Consider the following 18,487-nt stretch of genomic DNA (forward strand, 5'->3'; position numbering starts at 1 on the left):
AAAATACTCTTCACCATATATTTGTGCTCATACAAACTCTTTTAAAAATTAGAATACCACGGAAAAGTGTATTTCTTTCCATAATTCCATTCTATTGAGGTAGTAATGTTGGTCCTCTGGCTACCGGTAGTTGTCAAGTCTGAAGTCTGTCCTGTACTGAACCAAACTGAACCACTTTACGGCCATCTGGTGAACCTGTGCAGGTGATTTGAGTTTAGTAGATGATTAATTGGTGAAACTCTGTTTAAAACATTTTTGTCCTACAAAAGTTGGGCAGATTTCTCCACACCATTCCATTTAAAAAAAAAATCTGTTTTGGGGGTTTTATAAGCTGGAAACCCAATTTTGTGTTTATTGACGTAGTTTCACGTTGGACTTAAAATAAAAATGGCCACGTTTTCAAAAAACATTTTTCATTTCTCAAGACTACAAGATCTTTTGGACCAAAAGGGCAGAAATAGTTTATACCTTAGACTAACATTTACCGATAGATTGCCTTTAGTCTTTTCATGGCTTTGTTAAAATAATCGAGGGAACTTTTGTCCTAAAAGAGGATTGGGCGGAATTAAAGAAGCTGCAAAACTTAAAAAGCACACAGGTTTTATTGCATATCAATTTCATGTATAAATTCTTCATAGCATTGGAAAGATTACATTTGGTATACATTGCTATTCTACAGAATTAACATCAGAGTCATATCTTCTCAATGAATTTTTTTCTAAAGTACATCTGCGATAATCACAAGCATCAGAAGAACTGCAATTTGAGAACTGTTCAATATTATTCTACAGTCCTTTACTGTTTTTCATGATGTATTCTTCTGTAAGTCTTTTCCTGGTCTTTCATATTCTCCCCAAACATCTGTGAGGCAGTCAGAACTTGAAGTCAAACCTACTAACCTAACCACATGTACAATAAGTGCATCTACCGATTTATTTATTTTATTTTTTTTGACTTTTTTTCTCCTAAAGTTTAAATTTGATACACGTTTCACAAATGGACATCATTATGACTGCTAAACACGTCATGCACAATAACCTTTTTTTTGTTTGTTTTCAATAAACATAACAGAGGTGATATACAACTCAGATTTAAACAAAACAAGCACCATCTATTTAAACCCATTTTTTTCTTTTTTCTTTTTCTTCTTCAGACAAATGCACCATTGTTTTTTATTCTTTAAAATACTATACGATTAAAAAGAAACAATGCATGTCTTTTCCTTTCTCCTGTAACAGTGGGGGCAAACAACAGTCGTGTTCTATTATGCTGACAGACATTTCTGTGAACTTCTGCCAGAATACTTTCAGAAAGTGGAGATCATCAATGCCTTCAGTTCATCTTCTTTACACAGCGCATACTTATTACAGTAGTCCATGACATGATTTACGACATATAATCAACCTAAGAACTTTGTGACCCAAGTCTTTACATTTTGCAACCACAAGTTGAAAAAAAAAAAACAACGTGTTTACTATGAATGGAACTTCATTCAGTAGAATTATAAAAACACTTTTGTCTTTAGAAAAATGAGATGATGCAGCAGTCCTGGCATCACACTGCCACCTGCTGTTGTGAAGAAAAGTTACAGTGCTTGTGTTCTTTTCTCTCCATGTTGTGCCCAACTACCTGGTTAAAGTCATCCTCATATGAAAGTTGTTCTTAAATTTCACCAATGGACCAAAGCGCTCACTTCTGGTTTCAACCCGTTTGGTTTAAGTGCTAATTTTTTATTTTTTTTTATTTTCCAGGCCTAATTCTGACAATTTAAAGGAACAGTGATCCAAAATGTTTCAACCAACTTCCCACAGCTATCTAAAGCATGCTTACCATGAAATATTCTATCTTAAAAATAAAACAGAATTAAAAAAAAAAGTGATTTTAAGTAAAAAAAAAATGTTTTTTGAATGAAGATTTGTTTGCATGTGTGTCATGAGTACTTGGCTTTTTTTTCTTTTTCTTTTATAAAATCAGTCTCTTGAGTTTATACATGAGTTTGGGCGTTGTACTGTCTGACAAAAAATTCAAGAATAAATCTGATTATATCATGCCAAAGAGAAAATGGACCTTTTAGGAGCAGACGTTTAAAATCAGTAATGTGAAAATAATGCCCTTTTGCTGACATTCAAAATAAAACTGTTTGCAAGTCTGCTCCAGCGCCAAAACAACTGAAGTGAAACAAGACAAGAAATACTAAAACCAGCAGGATGTTTCAATGCTAGATAGGATTCTAAGACTAACTACAGGTACATTTCACTATAAATAAAAACAATTTCTTATATTTTATGGGATCCTTCCATTTTGGCACACTAAACTATCAAAATGAGAAATTCTGAATCTCTGTGTTTTGATAGGTAACCATTCCTTCAAAAAAAGGTGAATAAAAATGCTTTACTTCATTTTTTATCCCTCCAGCTGTGACACAAAGACCAAAAAAATAAATACATACACACTTTTGAAATCAAACATATAAGCACACGACAAAAACAACAAAGAAAAAAGAACTATGACAGCAAACGCAAACCCCTTGGAAATGAAATGATTGTCAGAGAACAAAACATTTTCTATGGGTTATTTGGCACATACCACTCTTGTTATGAACATCTATGTTAATTTTTTTTACATCATATGACAATATCGTACAATTTTGGTCCTTCTCTAAAGTAATCATATTAACAGTTGAACTCTGTTGTGCCTAAAAAGAAACAATACTGTGGTATGTAGTTGGAAAAAAAGGAAATAAAATTAAGAAATTATGATGTTATTAACATTGAAAGATTTTCTTTCGTTTCTTTAAGATTCTTTTTAAAATGATCAAATTTAGTAACCAATTATACAACAACTAGTTGCCCAGGTAGCTCATTTTTAACATCACTCTGAAATCATTGAAAATCGATCTGAATGTACATTACGGTGCTTTTGTTGATTCTTTTATTTTCAAACAGGATCAGTTGCCCATGATTTATGGAGGAAATCCCACAAGCTCACTCTGTCTGATCAGCAGTGCCACCCTGTGGATATGCAGTGCCAATGCTACAATCCTTGCAGCTGGAGTGCGCACTTTAGAGACATTTCCGTCATTACGTGTCTTTATAAGAGCCTTACACAGAATGTCTGTGGAGCTGCAGTGAGCTTTGTGCACTTGTGGAGGACCAGAGTACTGTAGAGTTCCTATGCTCATGAAGAAGCATTCTTTGTGTCCTTCACATCAACAGGAGCTTAGCAGTGCTTTCTTTGAGTCAGTCGAACAGGATCCTCTAACTTAAGAACAGTCTTTCACCCCTCTCCCTGACTCACACAAACAAGCCAACACACACAAGCACACAAAATCATCTTGTGTGCCTTGAAAGGAGACAGTTCTTTTCCAAACTCCATGACTTCCCAGCACTCGTCTTTTCTATCCAAACGTGAAACTAATGCTGCTCCCAGCCTTACTCCCACCTTCTGTCCATCTCTGTTTGCCTAGATGTGATTGAGTGGGTGAAAGCTGCTCGTCTCCGACGGTCCACCCCCCATGCTCAGCCAAGCGTCCAGAGAGCTCTGGGAGGGCGCGTGCAAAGGGTTGTTCTCTGAGAGAGACAGCATCATTGCATAAGCCTGCAAGACAAAACAGGGGATTTTTAATTAAAGTTACACAGATGTTAATGTGTTAAAAATTCTGATCAATTTTCATTTCATTCAGTGATTGTGAAAAGTATAAAAAGCAAGATTTTGTGTGATTCTTCGTATTTCAGTCCCATCTGAATTTCTTTAGTGCCATATGCTCAATTATTATCATTCTGATTCTTGGATGCTGTAATAACATATTTATTATAATCTTATTTACAATGACGATATTGTGCAAACCCAACCACAGTGGACATAACTTCTTCATCGAGTTCTGGAATGTTTTATATGTCCAGTGTAATCACAGGCACAAAAGCACCAAAAAAATGCTTTTCTGTGACCAGATGCCAAGGAACATTTGTTGTTGTTGTTGCTGGAATCTGAAGCTTCTCTAAAGAGCCCAAGCATGCAGGGGTAGAGAATGCAGACAGCATAAGACAACATAATCATAATTATGGGAACGGTTTTAACATTTCAGTAGATCAAAAGATGATTCTAGTGGAACTTTAATAGCACAAAACAAAAACCCAAACACAGAAATGTAAGATTCACAGAAATCAAAATTTACACTTTGCACTGCAAAACCTAAATCTTAAAAGTAAAAAAAAAAAAAAAAAAAAAAAAAAAAACTTGTCTTGCAGGAAACATAACCACACCAAGAAACCTTTTTAACAGGAAAATAATCTCAGTTTGAGAAAATATGTCTTGGTGGCTAGAATATTTTTCTTAAAATAAATCTTAGTAAGACCTTTTTTTTACTCCATTTGCCAATGGGGTAAGAATTTCTGACTTCTTTCAAAGAGGCCTGTTTTTGCAGTGCTCATTTTTTCTATGCTCCACATCAAAATATCCCTTTCCTTTCATGTGCACTCAAACTCCAGTCACATACCTGGGTTTTAGCCTGCCTGTACAGTGTCTCTTTCAATGCTTCAGATTCTAGTGATGTGTTAAATATGTCTTTAACATCAAAGGGCTGCTCTTCAGTGGCTGCTTTACGTAAACCATCCACACTCTTGGGAAAGGTGGGCAGACTTTCCAGGTCCAAGAGAGAGCCCTCCTCCTCCACACACCTGCACACCAAGGTATGGATGGAAGGCGGGAGGGGAGGTTGTATGAGTGAAGCAACAGGATGAGTTTGTGAAGGGATAGAAACAAGACAAGGAGGTGAGATTTGTGGAGATGTAATGTTGTTTAGGAGATGAGTGAAGAGAAAAAAGGGTAACAATATTAATAGTGTTTAGACAGACAGATAGAAATTAATTAAGATAGAAAAAACAGAAAAGAAGCTGCTTTTGAAGTCAGTAACGGGAAATGCCAAACTGATGATCTGTCCTTCTGTTTATCACTCGATGTACTTGATCAGTTTGATCAAAAATATTTAACAAAAAATATCAATATAGGTAGAAACTGCTATTTTGCTCTGCTTCCTTCCTGCATATTTTACATCACAAAGCCTAACTTCTTCATGTCTTACTGACAGGATACACACCTGCGAGTGTGTTCATAATTCATAGCTAACGGAGCCGACTCGCCGTCGTCCTCTTCATCGTCCTCCTCATATACTCCTGTCGTGACAGGAGATGGAGACTCTGGCGCCTCATCGTGAGACTTCTCTGTCAGGCTGCCTTCTTCCTCCTCCTCGTCATCACCATCCACCTCTTCTTCTTCTTCATCTAGCCCCCGGAGCCCCAGCTTGGAGTTGGACAGACTGTGGGTGGGTGGGCACTCCTCTTCAGGTTGGTCTGACCTGCAAAGGACAGATTAGAGAGGACATGTTGACACCAAAATGAGTTGAGGTAACTCTATTATGAAAGCATTCCCAGTGCTCTTTTAATTATGATTATGCTGTTTTTGGCCAAAGTCAAAGAATCTGTGTCGCTTTCTGGGACAGTTTTTGCTCCTGCGTAGGCGGGTCTGTTGGCGTTGAGTAAGCCCGCTAGCTCACAGCCCATCACAATCCCAAGCTATAACACTACTGGTGCAACCAAAATGGTGAGCTGTTTAGGAGCAATGAAACCATTTGTCCTCAAGTGGATACATCAGAATAGAGTGAAGCAGGGAGCTTGTGGCCCGCCTCCCACCCGTCCTCCATCATGAGAAAAACGGCCCAAAAACATGCTGGAGTGGGTCTTCCAAGTTAATATTAGTCTTACATTTTTACTCATGTTGCACAAGAAATATAAAGCAGAGTGCTCCATCTAGCTAATTATAGAGAGCATGAAAGATAAATATACAATAGTTTGCAATCAGTGGTTATCATTAAATGACACAAATACATATATTTTTCAAACATTTATCAAAGTCGGTTTGTTGTAGTTTTGTATCGCTTTATGTTCAGTTTGGAGCTGAGCGTCTGTTTTTGGTTTTCTAAACATCTACAAGCATGACTCATCACTGCGAGAGAAAAACCCAAATAATCTGCTGACAGCATGCTCAGTCCGACTCCACTGTCCACACAAACAAGGGTGTTGACAGTCCGCCACAAGGCTTTTTCAGATGACCTGCAGATGATTAATTATGCAGCATGGCAGGAGAAGGTCCACTCAGACACGGTCCTTCACAAATGAAATGTTGAAACGCCGTTTGTGTGACTCACTGAAGATGTCTGCTCTCAGCTGCAAACAGGCTATCAGCGCACCACCATTACGACCTGCCATCTGTACATTTTCCAGCCTGTAACCCCCCCCCTTTCTCCCAAAAACCACTACCACCATCCCCAGACCACGATGTCATGGCTCATGATATCATTTCCTCTGGGATGGCAAATTTACTCCTTCCACTTTTTTTTGCCACACTGTGGACATTTATCAAATCAGACAGGATTACCTCTGGGAAGGGGTGCACAGGGACAGGATTGGGTCAGACAGAATGGGTGGGGGAATGTGTGCAGAGGGAATTTAGGGGGGAAAGTTCTCTTTGAATCTAGATTGAATATCACCATAATCAAATTCTGAATCTGAAAACTGGGAAAGAAGCGTAGCTCTGACATTGGGAGCCCTGGGTTTTGTCATTTAGCCTAAACACGTCAGTCGGGTGTTTGTGTTAGTGTGCTGGGGGTATGGGTGTAGTGGGGGGACCAGGGGAAGAGCTCAATCATCAGTGGATCTCCTAGATAAACGTCTCAACTAAACTCCCCCCTGGGTCCAAACGGGCAGCTATTGCAGCCCAGTCCAAGACAAGGAGCCAGCTTCAAGTGTTTTCATTCAACAGTGAAAGTCAAACGCTTCAGAGCTGCAAAAGTCTCTGCACTCAACATACCCTAACTAAAATGTTGCTGTTTGGATCCCCCTCCTTGACTCAAGCCAGAGTTTGTATGACAAAATAACAGTCACCAAAGTCTTTTACTTTTAGATCAACCACAATGACGAGAGGGGGAATTTGGGTGAGGGGAAACTGTGATTCTAAAGTGATCACAGATAGTCATTCATGAACTTGTGTTTGACTTCACTCACTCAGAGGGAGAATAAACATCAGGCAGTCTGGAAGGAGGACAGAAAGCATAACACAAATCTGAATTACAGATATTAAAATGTCAGGCGGGCTCGTTGTGGATGACACTCTGTATTGATCCCATATGGCCATGGGCCTAAATTACCAGTGGCTCTGCTGACCATAATGTGTGTTGACAAAAGGAGGGGAGGGGGTGATGGAGGAAGATGCAGGCGGAAAGCGAGGAGACCAGGAAAAATATTCCCCTTTGAGAGATAGAAAGAGTATAGAGTCGAAGAAACAGTGCAAAGCACAGGCAAAGGAGGGAAAACATTTCACCCTCTGTTTGTTTTTCTTCTTTTTTGTCCCTGAAACTTCGAAAGCTTGCCACAAATAGAAGAACAGTACTGAACCCCAAAGCAAGACCAGCAGTTGGAAAGCTGAGCTTTCTGTCAACTGATACCGCTTTGCCCTGAAGGTATTTTGGAGTGGAAGGAAACCTGGACTCAGTAATGATGGTCAAACAGCTGGACGCAGAGGTTGGAAAACAAACCAGCAAACAAAAAAAGACATACTTGGGGAAAAAAAGGGTCACCTTTGTTTTAGTTTTATATGCTTTATGTTATGTCCTCTAACAGCATTTAGCTACTATTATGATGGGGACTATTGCCCAGCATGTTTAGAGCACTGGGGAACAGAATGTATCAATTAATAAGAAATATAAGGAAATCCAAAGTTTTAGAAAGTAAACCTTCTATAAAACTTTTCCAAACCTTGTAAATTCAAGTCTCCGTTTTATTTGTTTTTTGTATGCTTTTGATGTTTCCTTTTCAAGATTTTTAAATACACTTGACATAGTTCATTCAAGCTGTGACTGGAATCACAATAAGATAGTCAGTCTAACAGATCCAGAAAAAAGACTTAAGGTTGCCGATCAATTCTGGACACAAATGTGAGTTTGGGGAGCGTGCTTTTGCCTTGCCTCTTATCCGTGGAGCTGGAGGCCTGGTTCATCTCACTGTTGGAAATGAAGTTGCGGATTTCTGAGAAGTACGAGTCTTCCTTCTCATCTAAAAGTGCATGATTGTCTGGCTCGGAGTTTGGAGAAGAGATGGTGGTTCCCAGGTTGGAAAGTATCCCAGACTGCTGGCTCACTGTTGGGAGAAGCGCAGCCAAACACACACATACAGAGAACAACGTTATTATGACTGCTCAAAAGGAAACGATTTTTAATAAATAATGATGACTATTGCAGAATCAACTCATACTCAAACACACAGAAAAGATACAAATCCTCACAAAACTTGACAAGAAAATGTTCATAAATCATGTGTTTTTGTTTGTTTTCATTTATTTGAACTAAAGTTAAGAAAAATATTGTGAAATATCTGTGCATAGTCACTTTAGAAATCAATTATTCAAAGTAATCAACTTGTATGGACTAAGTTAATTCAGTAACTCTTTTTATTTTTCTATGCAGTAGCTTAAGAAGTCCTTGTTTGCTGACCGTTGTCAGCGGAAATCAGTTCTTAGATGCTGCAGACTTACCAGGAATGTTTTCATGCTCATGCTTCTTCAGATGGCGGTCAAGGTTGGTTTGCTGACCGAAGCAGCGGTTGCACAGGTGACATTTGAAGGGCTTCTCCTTGTTGTGGATATTGCGGACGTGCCGTTGAAGATTGGATGAGATGCTGAATGAGCGGTCACAGTATTTACACCTGCCAGAGCAGAAAAGAATGATGTAAATGCAGGTGGAAAAGGCAGCAGAGCAGGAATGTCCTTCAAAAAACAGCAGAGTTGTTTCGTTGTTCACCAGCTCAGATCAGCAAACATCCTTTTTTATTCTTCGAAATAGTAGGAATGCCGTTTTATATTAATACAATATTCTTTACGCCAAAAATACTTTCAGAATACATAGATAGAACTTAATAAGTAACATGTCAAAGCAGTAAGTTGTTATTAAAAAACAAATATTTAACCTGTAGGGTTGTTCTCCCGTATGTGTCCGCAAGTGTCTGGTAAGGTTTGCTGAACGTGGGAAGATTTTTCCACAGTACCTGGATGTGAAAACAGATGTGCCATGCATTTGAATAAAGATAGGATTTCATTGTGACAGTAAATGTGATGGAAGCTGGAGAAGCACACTTTAACCACTCACCTGCAGGCGTAACGTTCCTTGCCTTTGCGAAGGATGGCGTCTGAGAGGGAGGGAGGTGGAGAGCGGAAGTTGAAGAGTGGATGAGCTGAATGTTGCAGTGAATTGGGCGGAGCGTCCAGTTTTAAAGCCCCAAAGCTTTCGAGTTTCTCTGTCATATTTTCCATGGCTGACATCTAGGGAAATCAAAAGGAAAATAATCAAAAACGAAAATCAATGGCACTCTTAAAATGTACTTTTTTATTTATTAAAATGTTTGCCATGTTGGTTGTTGTCTGTCTATGTGTGGCCCAGTGATGGACTGGCAAAGTGTCCAAGGTGAACTCTGCCTTTGAGTGACAGTTGATGGGATAGGCTCCAGTGACCCCAAAAGGGATTGAGTGGGTTTAGAAAATGGATGTTGGATGTAAATTCCTTTTGCATGTCAATCCTAGTGTATTGTACATGAAATATATCAATGATTGGAAATACTTCTGTAGCATTTTACATATAACAGCAAAACAAACAAGATCAGATCATAAAAAGTGTGAAAGGATATAGGGCAGAAACTTTGTGATAGTAGTTTATGTGAGGTCAGCTAAGTTGCTTGTACTAAAGGCCATTCACCTGATTGACCTGTGCCATCACACATAGTTCCTTTGTGCCCCCCTTCAACCAATTTTAGCTTTGACCTGAGCATTGTTCTTCAGCGTCTTCAACCAAAGCTGATCTTTCAGATCAACCAGGGGGCTAATTGAAGCATTCAAGAGCCCAGATAGGAGCAATACAATAACGTTTGTGATACTCCCAGCTGATAGCCACTTCTCTTCCGCTAGAAGCCTGTGAACCCACCAGCTACGTGGGAGTTTATTTGCCAAAAACGGCTTACATCCTTCCTTCTTTTAGTGAATTTGAGACGGTAGAGACACAGGGACAGACACTCTGTCTGGATATGTTTATTAGCAGCCTGAGAATGGCTACAGAGGGAGCAGGGTGATTCCGTCATGAGACTAAATTAGAGGTAGCATTGTGTTTCAAACGCTGGGAGGATCACAGCTGATAAGTAACCTTTACGTGTAAGAATGTTGAAATGTTTAATGTTAGGGATCAGGTAGGCGGTGATAATGCTAAAGAGGAATCATGGTAATCTCTTAAATTTTGATTTTAGCATGTGAGCATATCAGACATAGGTTATGTGTGCTCAGGCCTATGCAGGCATTTTATATTAGAAAACTATATTTTCACACATGGTTCACATGAACTTATATCGTCCTGCTTATTTACATATTGCCTATTGGAGCTTTGCAAAAATTTTAGTTGATAGAGGACACAGATTTTCATGTTAGATTAAAGCGTTTCCCCAACAAGAGCCCCCCATTCTCCTGGACACAAACACAGGATGTCCTTGATGGACACGGTACTATTATCTAGCCATCCAGCCAGCCAGCCAGCAAGCCACAGAGAAAAAAAGTTGGACAAAAAATTGGGGGGGTTGACTTATTAGCTGGCCTGCGGGCTTCAAGTGAATAAAACAATGCCACGGCGAAGATTAGTGTAGCCCGGAGAGGTAGTTTGTTTCATTTCAGAACATTGATACTCCCTCTCTGTCTGTTATTAATACTATCATTCTGTCCAATCAAGATATGTAGTGGTGGGGAAAGTCTGGGTGAAGTCAAACAATGTCGCTGATTATCAAAGAGCCTGTGATAAGAGACCGTGTCTTCTGAAAAAAGGTAAAACTGACGAGGTACACAGGCGCCATTTAGTAAACAAAGGAAGAAATCATGCAAAACCCTTGAGAGAATAAAATCACAGCACAGAAGGTCCTATCAATTGAGGCCGGAGCAGCGTGGGAGGCAGGAGAGAGGTATTTTCACATAATACAAAGTTAGAAAATAATAGTCAAAACCATGTGGGAATAATCTGTCTATGTGCAATGTTTGTGTCCACTGTTGGCGTTTCCTTTTTGTATTTTTTTTCCACAGCATATACAAACTCAAAGGATCACACCACATTCCTTCCTCATTTTTGAATGTTTACCTGTGGATGGAAGAGAGGTGGCGAGGGTCTCAAGAATTTCTCCTTCACAGCTCCGACTGGGTCAAGTAGCTTCCTCTTCTCCACCCTGCTGGACCGACAACAAGGCAGAGGGTTACGTACCAAAGTCAAAGCATGTCTGAAAACTCAAGCTTTAAGCTATTGATTTTAGTCAAGTGACAGATATGTTCTGGTCTAGTCGGGGCTGAAATACCTGTAGATAGGGTCCATGAAGAAAGCTGAGGGCTTGGCATAGTGCAGGGGGGGTGGTTGATGCGGCTGTGACTGCTGATGCTGTGTTAAAGAGGATTGATGTAACGACTGTGAAAGAGGGTGTGGAAAACCAGATGGAGTTTCTTCCTTATTAAAAACGCTTTTTCCAGGTCCATACATGTGATTCTTTCGACTTTGCAGCTCAGCATGCAAACCGTTATGACTGCTGCGGTTTCTGCTGCCAATACTGAGGTCCAGCGGCTGTTCTTCACTGTTGGATATTGATACAGGTCCACTACTGCTTCCAGTGCTGCTGTTGGGGTTGGAGGGATTTGCTGGGGTTGGAGGAATCAACTTGGCCTCCTTGGTTTTTGTGGTGAGGTCAAATGGTGACTCCGCAGTAGAAGCAGGGGCCGCAGGGGGACCTGAAATAGTTTTGTGTAGCAGTTCACGAGGTGATTTGGGCTCAGGCTTAAAGAACATACTTGGATTAAGAGCATTGCGATCAGTGCTGAAGGGATAAAGAGAGTTGTGAAAGTTTGGCAAAAACTGGAAGGGAAACATGGAATGGTAGGGCAATGGACCCATCTTCTTCTCTTGATGAAGTCCGATCAAACCAGGGCCAAAATATTTTTCAGCAATAGAGGCAATGGCTTTGATGGAATCAGTTGTGGCTGCATTGGTATTTGTGGAGGTGGGAGGGATGGCTTGCTCATCCGGTGGAGGGAAAAAGGAGTGCTGAGATGATCCGGATCCAAGAAAAGGGCGATCAATGGACAGGTTCCCTGAACCAGACATGTTTGACGTTAATACGTTGTTTGTGTCCTCGAACTGGTTTGTGTCTTGACTTGACGCTGTGCCAGATGGCTTTCTCCTTTTACCACTTCGTTCACGTTCACTTTCTCCTTCACTCTCCAGGTCAGAACCATCACCTGAAGCAGTACCCGTGGTGGTGTCCAAATCTGTCCCACTTGTGGTATTAACATCTTCAAGGTCACTGCCATCAGAAATGTCTGTAATCTTGGATTTAGGCTTTACCTCTCCACTAGAAGATAATTCAAGTTTGATTTCCTTGTCCTTGTCTTCCAGCCCCAAACTGCTGACTCCATTGCTGTTTGTGGAACTGACAAGTGGTAGAGGAGGGGCACCTATGGGACTTCGAGGAAGTTTCACCTCTTGACTGCTGGCGCCCAGCGGACTCTTTATTAATGGACTTGCAGGTAATAAAGTTGGCCGTGGATACAGTGATGGGGGGAAGATACCTGGAAAGCCATGTGGGAGTGATGGGAAGCCATGGGGTCCCGGGGAGAAGGGCAAGCCACTATGAGGATGAGGTCTTGATGGAAAGTAGTCGGTAAAGCCTAAACTTGACTGGTTCAAACCTGTAAGGTGGGGATGATGGGACTTGGTTTTAGCCATGATGGGGCTAGAGCTCATGGGAATGCCGGGGTTAAACATCCCTGCCGGAGAACCATAATGGTTTTTGCCCTCACAAAAGCGCCGGTGCTTGTTGAGAGAGGAGGTAGTGCTAAACAATTGCCCACAGTCTTTACACTTGATCTGGGTACGGCAATCAGCGTGCATACGCTTGTGGCGGCAGAGGTTGGAGAACTGCGTGTAGGATTTGTGGCACACCTCACCTGGGGGAGCAAAAACACGCAGCCCATCAGGGCCTGGTTAAACCCATTTTAACACTGTCTCTAGCTTTGTGTACAAAATCAACAGCAACGCAATACAATCTGACAAAAAAGAACCTACTGATGGCGAAAAGCTATTGTTATTAAACAGTTATTTGGCTATTACAACCAATAACTTTAATAAAATGTTTCCTTTAAACCTTTATTTTAAACCATTTTCAAAAAAATAAAAACCCTACACAATTTTTTTTTTTTTTAAGAAAACAAAATGACATATGTGGGTCTGGGAAAAGTTTAATCAGCTTATTAAATTAAACGTAAAAATTACCTGAGCTTATTAAGGGTTAAGAGTAAAGTATAAAGATTTTGTTGTTGTAAAATGAATTGTATGTCCTTTTCTTAAGTTAAAAATCAACTCAATATGTTCTAGATATGCTTTTATTATTAACAAGCAGCGCCTTTATTTTCATGAAAATATGATAGAAGTTTTTCTTGCCCTTCTTATGAAAGACAAGGAATATGTTGAGAGATCTGGGGAATTTATTTTAAAGAGCTCCACAAAGCTGTTGGCAAACTACTCAGTGTGAAACTTGGACTTTTGATGATGAACACAGAGCCAATATTTTGGTGATGGTAAATGTTTATAGATCAGTAAATATTAATCATTTCTCGTGCGACACACCTGTCTAACTCTCATGGCACACTGGTTGAAAAACACTGCTTTAGAGATGCACAGAGAACCAGAGACAGATGAACAAGCTAAAGGCATCGTCTTGGGAAATTATTTCCATTGGCCTTACTTACAGATAAAGGGTTTTACACTGCTGTGGATGTGCTTATGCTGCTTCAGGCCTGATGAGGTGGCAAAAGTTTTGCCACATTCTGGACATGTGTGAGCGCGGGCCCCCACATGCTGGGAGCGGATATGGCGCTGGAGGTTGCTGGGATCTGTGAAAACCTGAAATGTAACAATGATAACAATACGATAAAAGATTGAACAATTACAGCAAAAAGCAGAAATGCATTAGAATGTGAGCTTGTGTTACAGAATTACTAAATCTAAGTAGAAAAACCAGTATGAATGAAAGCTAAAAGCCAGAGCAGATAAAGCCTGCGTGTCCTGTGCACAACTTACGTGCTGGGTGTGCTGTACCTTATCACAGTTTTCACACTCAAAGCGCTTGCCACTGTCATGTGACATTTGGTGCCGAATGAGGTTGGATTTCCAGTTGAAGGCTTTTGGACATTGGTCGCACTTGTACTCCCTCTCTTCTGTGTGGACGATCATGTGTTGCCCCAAACTTAACAAAACCAAACAAAAGTGAATTTCACAAGTTTTATGGCATCATATTTGAAAATAACAATAAATAAGTAGACTTGCTGTGCTAAATAAGTTGTATTGTTTTCGATTGGAGCATTGTGCTTACCTGTACTCGTTTGGGAAGATCTTCTCACAGTCTTTGCACTCGTGGACAGGCTCGTCGCTGTCCTCGCGTTCCTGCTTGAAGTCGTCTCTCAGTGCATCAAAGATGGAGCCTGCACTGGAGCACGAGTACTTCTGATGCCGCCGCAGCTCAAGTGTTGAGGAGAAGAGCTCATCACAGTCTTCACAGCGGTACATTTGCTCATCTGCAATGACACACACAAACACACAGATTTCTTCAGCATCAGCTGAAGCTTGAGTTATCCTATTCCTTTTTCCACTCCGATCATCTTTTGATTTGAATTTATTTTCAAAGTGTCTTTTAATTATCATAATGCTGTTTTTTTTTTTAAACCTGTGTTGCTTTCTAGGACATAGTTTTAGCAGAGCGGCAGGAGTTTATCAGAAATTTGCCTCAGAGTTGTGGGCGGGACTATTGGCCCTGGCTTCCCATTATTTCTTTGTTTAAAATCTCTCTCATTACCTTGCAGCTATGCAGCCACAGAGTTTTGATCCAAATGCCAGCTCAGAAAAGGAAAATGAAGATGTACATGGATCTAGTCGTCTACAAGTGGATACATCAGAACGGAACAAAGGAGGGAGCCTTTAGCCTGCCAATTGTAGCACTTATGTCACCGCTAATATTTTCCAACTGTGTTTTTTTCGTCTGCTCCAGGTTCACAATGATTTGAATATAGAAATACTCAGAAACACAGTATAAATCTTAAGCTTAATTTTCTTTCTGTATGCAACAAGAACATGTTAAAAACACCAAAAACACTATTTTATTGAAGTGGATCTTTGCATATTAAAACATCAAAAATAACTGTACATCTAGTCATAAAAAAATCAAATTTCACAAATTAATCACCTTAAAATGTAACACTCTAAGGTCTCAGTAACTAATTTTAGAGTCAATACAATACCATCTTCTTTAAGCAGAAAAAAGGAAACCATTGATTTGCAGCAACGGTTTGCTAACTCCTGTAGGCTACATGTTCTCAAAGATGCAGGCGTGTATTCATTTGCATAAAACTTTAAAAGATTGTTGTTGTTACTCAACAAGAAATCAATTTCTGTTTTTGTGTTTTAGTTACAACAAAGCAGACCAGTTTTACTAATGGTTAAAGTAACAATTCTACAATTGACATCTACATAAAATGGAAATCAATTAAGAGTGAAATGTGGCTTTCATTAACTCAGTTAATTACTTGTTAAAGCAGTGTTTGCCTGAGACTGGAAGTGTAATAGCACACAGGGGAAACAATAGGGCCTGGTCTTTCACTTCCATGATGATAACCTTTACAATACTTCTCACCAACAAGGTCAAATACATAAAACTTAGGAGGAGCTTTTTCAATAGCAAGTTCCTGAGTTAGGCGCCAAGTTCAACAGATCAGGGGAAAGCCCAATGGCATGTTTGTGTGTGCAGGCAGAGGCCTGTGTGTGTGTGTTTGTTTTCGAACATTTTCCAAAGCGACTCAGAAAGGTAAGCAAGGGCATAGTGGCGCCGACCGCAGCGTGATTTCCTAGCGCCAACCTGTCATACCCTTTCTGCCACGACCCAGGCAGCTGAGCCGCCACCCCCTGGGCCCTCCTACATGCCACACACACCCATCAATCACTTCCAGTTTCACCTAATGAGTTTATCTAAAATGACTTGAAGTGCACAGCTCACCTGTTTTCTAGAGCACGTGACCATTTATTCAGCTGGAACTTCTTGGAAACATTAAATGGGCATTAGTGTAGCAACATCAATGTATGTAACCTTGAGGAGACGCATGAACGCCTGTCCCGTCGATGGACCATTACACCTCGCTCAAAAATTAAACTAAATCGCTTTCCTTGACAGCAGTGTGAATCCATCTCATGAAGGGCAGATGTATGTTTATTTATAAGGGAGTGAGCTTTAATTGGCTTTGAAGCGATAACATCAGAGTAGTCCGAACCTTTATAGAGTGGAAATATCTACAAAAAAAGGGATCCAAAATAGATTTTTGAAGAATCTGACTGTGTAAAAATGTTCTACGCACGCAAAATGTGTCTAACAACCCGTCTTGTAACAGGAACACGACTGCCAAGGAATGAAAGGAGAGGCCTCAAAGTCCACACAATGCACATCAACAAAGGCACTTGCTTGTGCACATCAGCTCGCCTGTGTTTTTTCAGTTAGTCTGTCTGTGTGGGTGGGGTGAGTGGGGGTAATAAAGTGGAGACTAATAGCTCTCTGGGAGACGAACTACACAATTATGTGCAGTTTAGCAGCTAATCTGGGAGCATGGGTGAGGTCTCAGGGGACTCCTCAAGTCCTCTACTTCAAATTCCTTCTCCGATAAGTCAGACACAGAGAGCAGGGCTGCAGAGTGGAGCTCCCGCTCAGCTGCTTTGTTGACTCTATCAGACCAGTGCACAAAGAAAAGAACACCACCCCTAAAGTTTGTGTCCTCCTGTTTTCCTGTTTTTGTTCGCTTTCATTCTTACATCCTACCATCACAGAACAATGACCCTCTTGTAATCTATTCCCCTGCTCGCTCTTTATCTCCTGACACAAAACCAAAAACACAGAAACACATAAATCCATGTTATCAGCCTCCCTCACATTACATTTCACGCAAACATAAATCCATCTTTGACACGCTAATAGAGAACGCCAATCTGCTCTGAGATGATAATTGTTCTTACTCTGAGCTCCTGTTCTCACATTTGACATGCAAAGCTAACATGTGGACCATGCAGCAATGACCCACATTGTCCCTAACTTTGTTCCTTTTCATCTTTTACCCCAGAAACACAACCAAACAATGTTACATGACAGCAGCCCTCCACCACAACAAGTTCAAGATGGTTAGAGAAACCCAGCGCAACTACAGCCCCTTTTCTGCTCCAGTGGGGTTTGAAAGAAAAGCTTAGATCCAGCAAATAACTGTCAAAGTTAGACTTTCTGATGGCATATTGGACAGTCAGATGTATGACAAAATTGTGGACGACTGGGCGATTACCCATGCAGGAAAAAAGTCATTAGACATGGATAAATATTGTTTGATAAATATGGATGCTCCTCTTTATTCTCTAGTATTTGCAAAGGCTTTAAACCATTTATTCTAAATTTCATGTTTGTAAATATTTATGATATATAGGTGGATCTTCAAGAAAATAACTGTTGTGCTCTAAGATTTTTTTTTGTCCTTTTCACCCTTAATAATGTGTCTGTTAAATTTTTTGTTTTGTTCAATCTATACTTTTCTAGCCAAAAAAGGGGATTAAGTAATGAATGCATAAATAATCACTTCCAATTTTAGGTATATGTAAGTGTTGCAACTATCTGGAGCCGCTTTTTCTGCTCATTTGTAATAGTGACTCAACTTTTACATTACGCGCGGCCTTCAGCCACACTTTCCTGCGGTATATAATTCTTTTTTTTTTAAAGGAATCGACCAGATCTGTTCAAACTTTGTTTGTGGAAACACATAGAAAAGAATATTAAAGGGAAAGTGGTTCTTTTTTGTGTCCCTTAAGGAAAAGCGTTGACCGCAAAGGCAGCACAGGATGCAGGTTGGAGTTTGTTTAAAATGTGCGCTAACGACGCGCATTAATCTTACCTTGTAGGTTGGGTGCCATGGAGCCCTCCGGGAAAATGCCGTCCTTCATATACACCAAAAGCTCCTCCCCTGCTTCAATGTCCCGGACGGCTTTATAATAAATCTGAGGAGAGAAAACAAGTAAGACGCGCCTCATTTTCATGTTAAAGTTTAATAAAAAATATTTACGAAAGACGCTTTAATCGATCATTCCGGGATAAAAACAGGAAACACAACGTGTGTGTGTGTGTGTGTGTGTGGGGGGGGGGGGGTGCTGCTGCTGCCATGTTCACAAAGGATAAAGAAAAAAAAAGAATATAGAAAGAAAATAAAAACAAACAAACTGTTTTCTTTTCTTTATAAATTTCTTTTTATTTTTAATAATAAAAACGAACAATTTTAGAGAAACATTAAATCCAAGAGAAATATT

General features: G+C 40.1%; 1 protein-coding gene across 10 annotated transcripts in view; it reads right to left on the reverse strand.

The window, feature by feature from the left end:
• Positions 1–583: 583 nt before the first annotated feature.
• prdm16 (PR/SET domain 16) overlaps positions 584–18,487 on the reverse strand; it is a 168,463-nt gene continuing 150,559 nt past the window's right edge. For 4 of the 10 annotated variants that reach the window (XM_023956490.1, XM_023956489.1, XM_023956493.1 and 1 more), the window contains 13 exons: positions 18,079–18,181; positions 14,484–14,685; positions 14,192–14,357; positions 13,861–14,014; positions 11,421–13,092; positions 11,210–11,297; positions 9,194–9,366; positions 9,015–9,092; positions 8,584–8,753; positions 8,018–8,189; positions 5,096–5,353; positions 4,496–4,676; positions 584–3,597 (listed from right to left, as the gene is read on the reverse strand). In XM_023956490.1, the coding sequence (XP_023812258.1) occupies positions 3,463–3,597; positions 4,496–4,676; positions 5,096–5,353; positions 8,018–8,189; positions 8,584–8,753; positions 9,015–9,092; positions 9,194–9,366; positions 11,210–11,297; positions 11,421–13,092; positions 13,861–14,014; positions 14,192–14,357; positions 14,484–14,685; positions 18,079–18,181 (3,552 nt within the window). In that variant the 3' untranslated portion in view covers positions 584–3,462. The remainder of the gene's footprint in view (positions 3,598–4,495; positions 4,677–5,095; positions 5,354–8,017; positions 8,190–8,583; positions 8,754–9,014; positions 9,093–9,193; positions 9,367–11,209; positions 11,298–11,420; positions 13,093–13,860; positions 14,015–14,191; positions 14,358–14,483; positions 14,686–18,078; positions 18,182–18,487) is intronic. The other 6 variants (XM_023956491.1, XM_023956499.1, XM_023956492.1 and 3 more) reach the window with 6 other exon arrangements.

Source organism: Oryzias latipes, chromosome 7, assembly GCF_002234675.1.
Source record: "Oryzias latipes chromosome 7, ASM223467v1".
Classification (NCBI taxonomy): Eukaryota; Metazoa; Chordata; class Actinopteri; order Beloniformes; family Adrianichthyidae; genus Oryzias; species Oryzias latipes.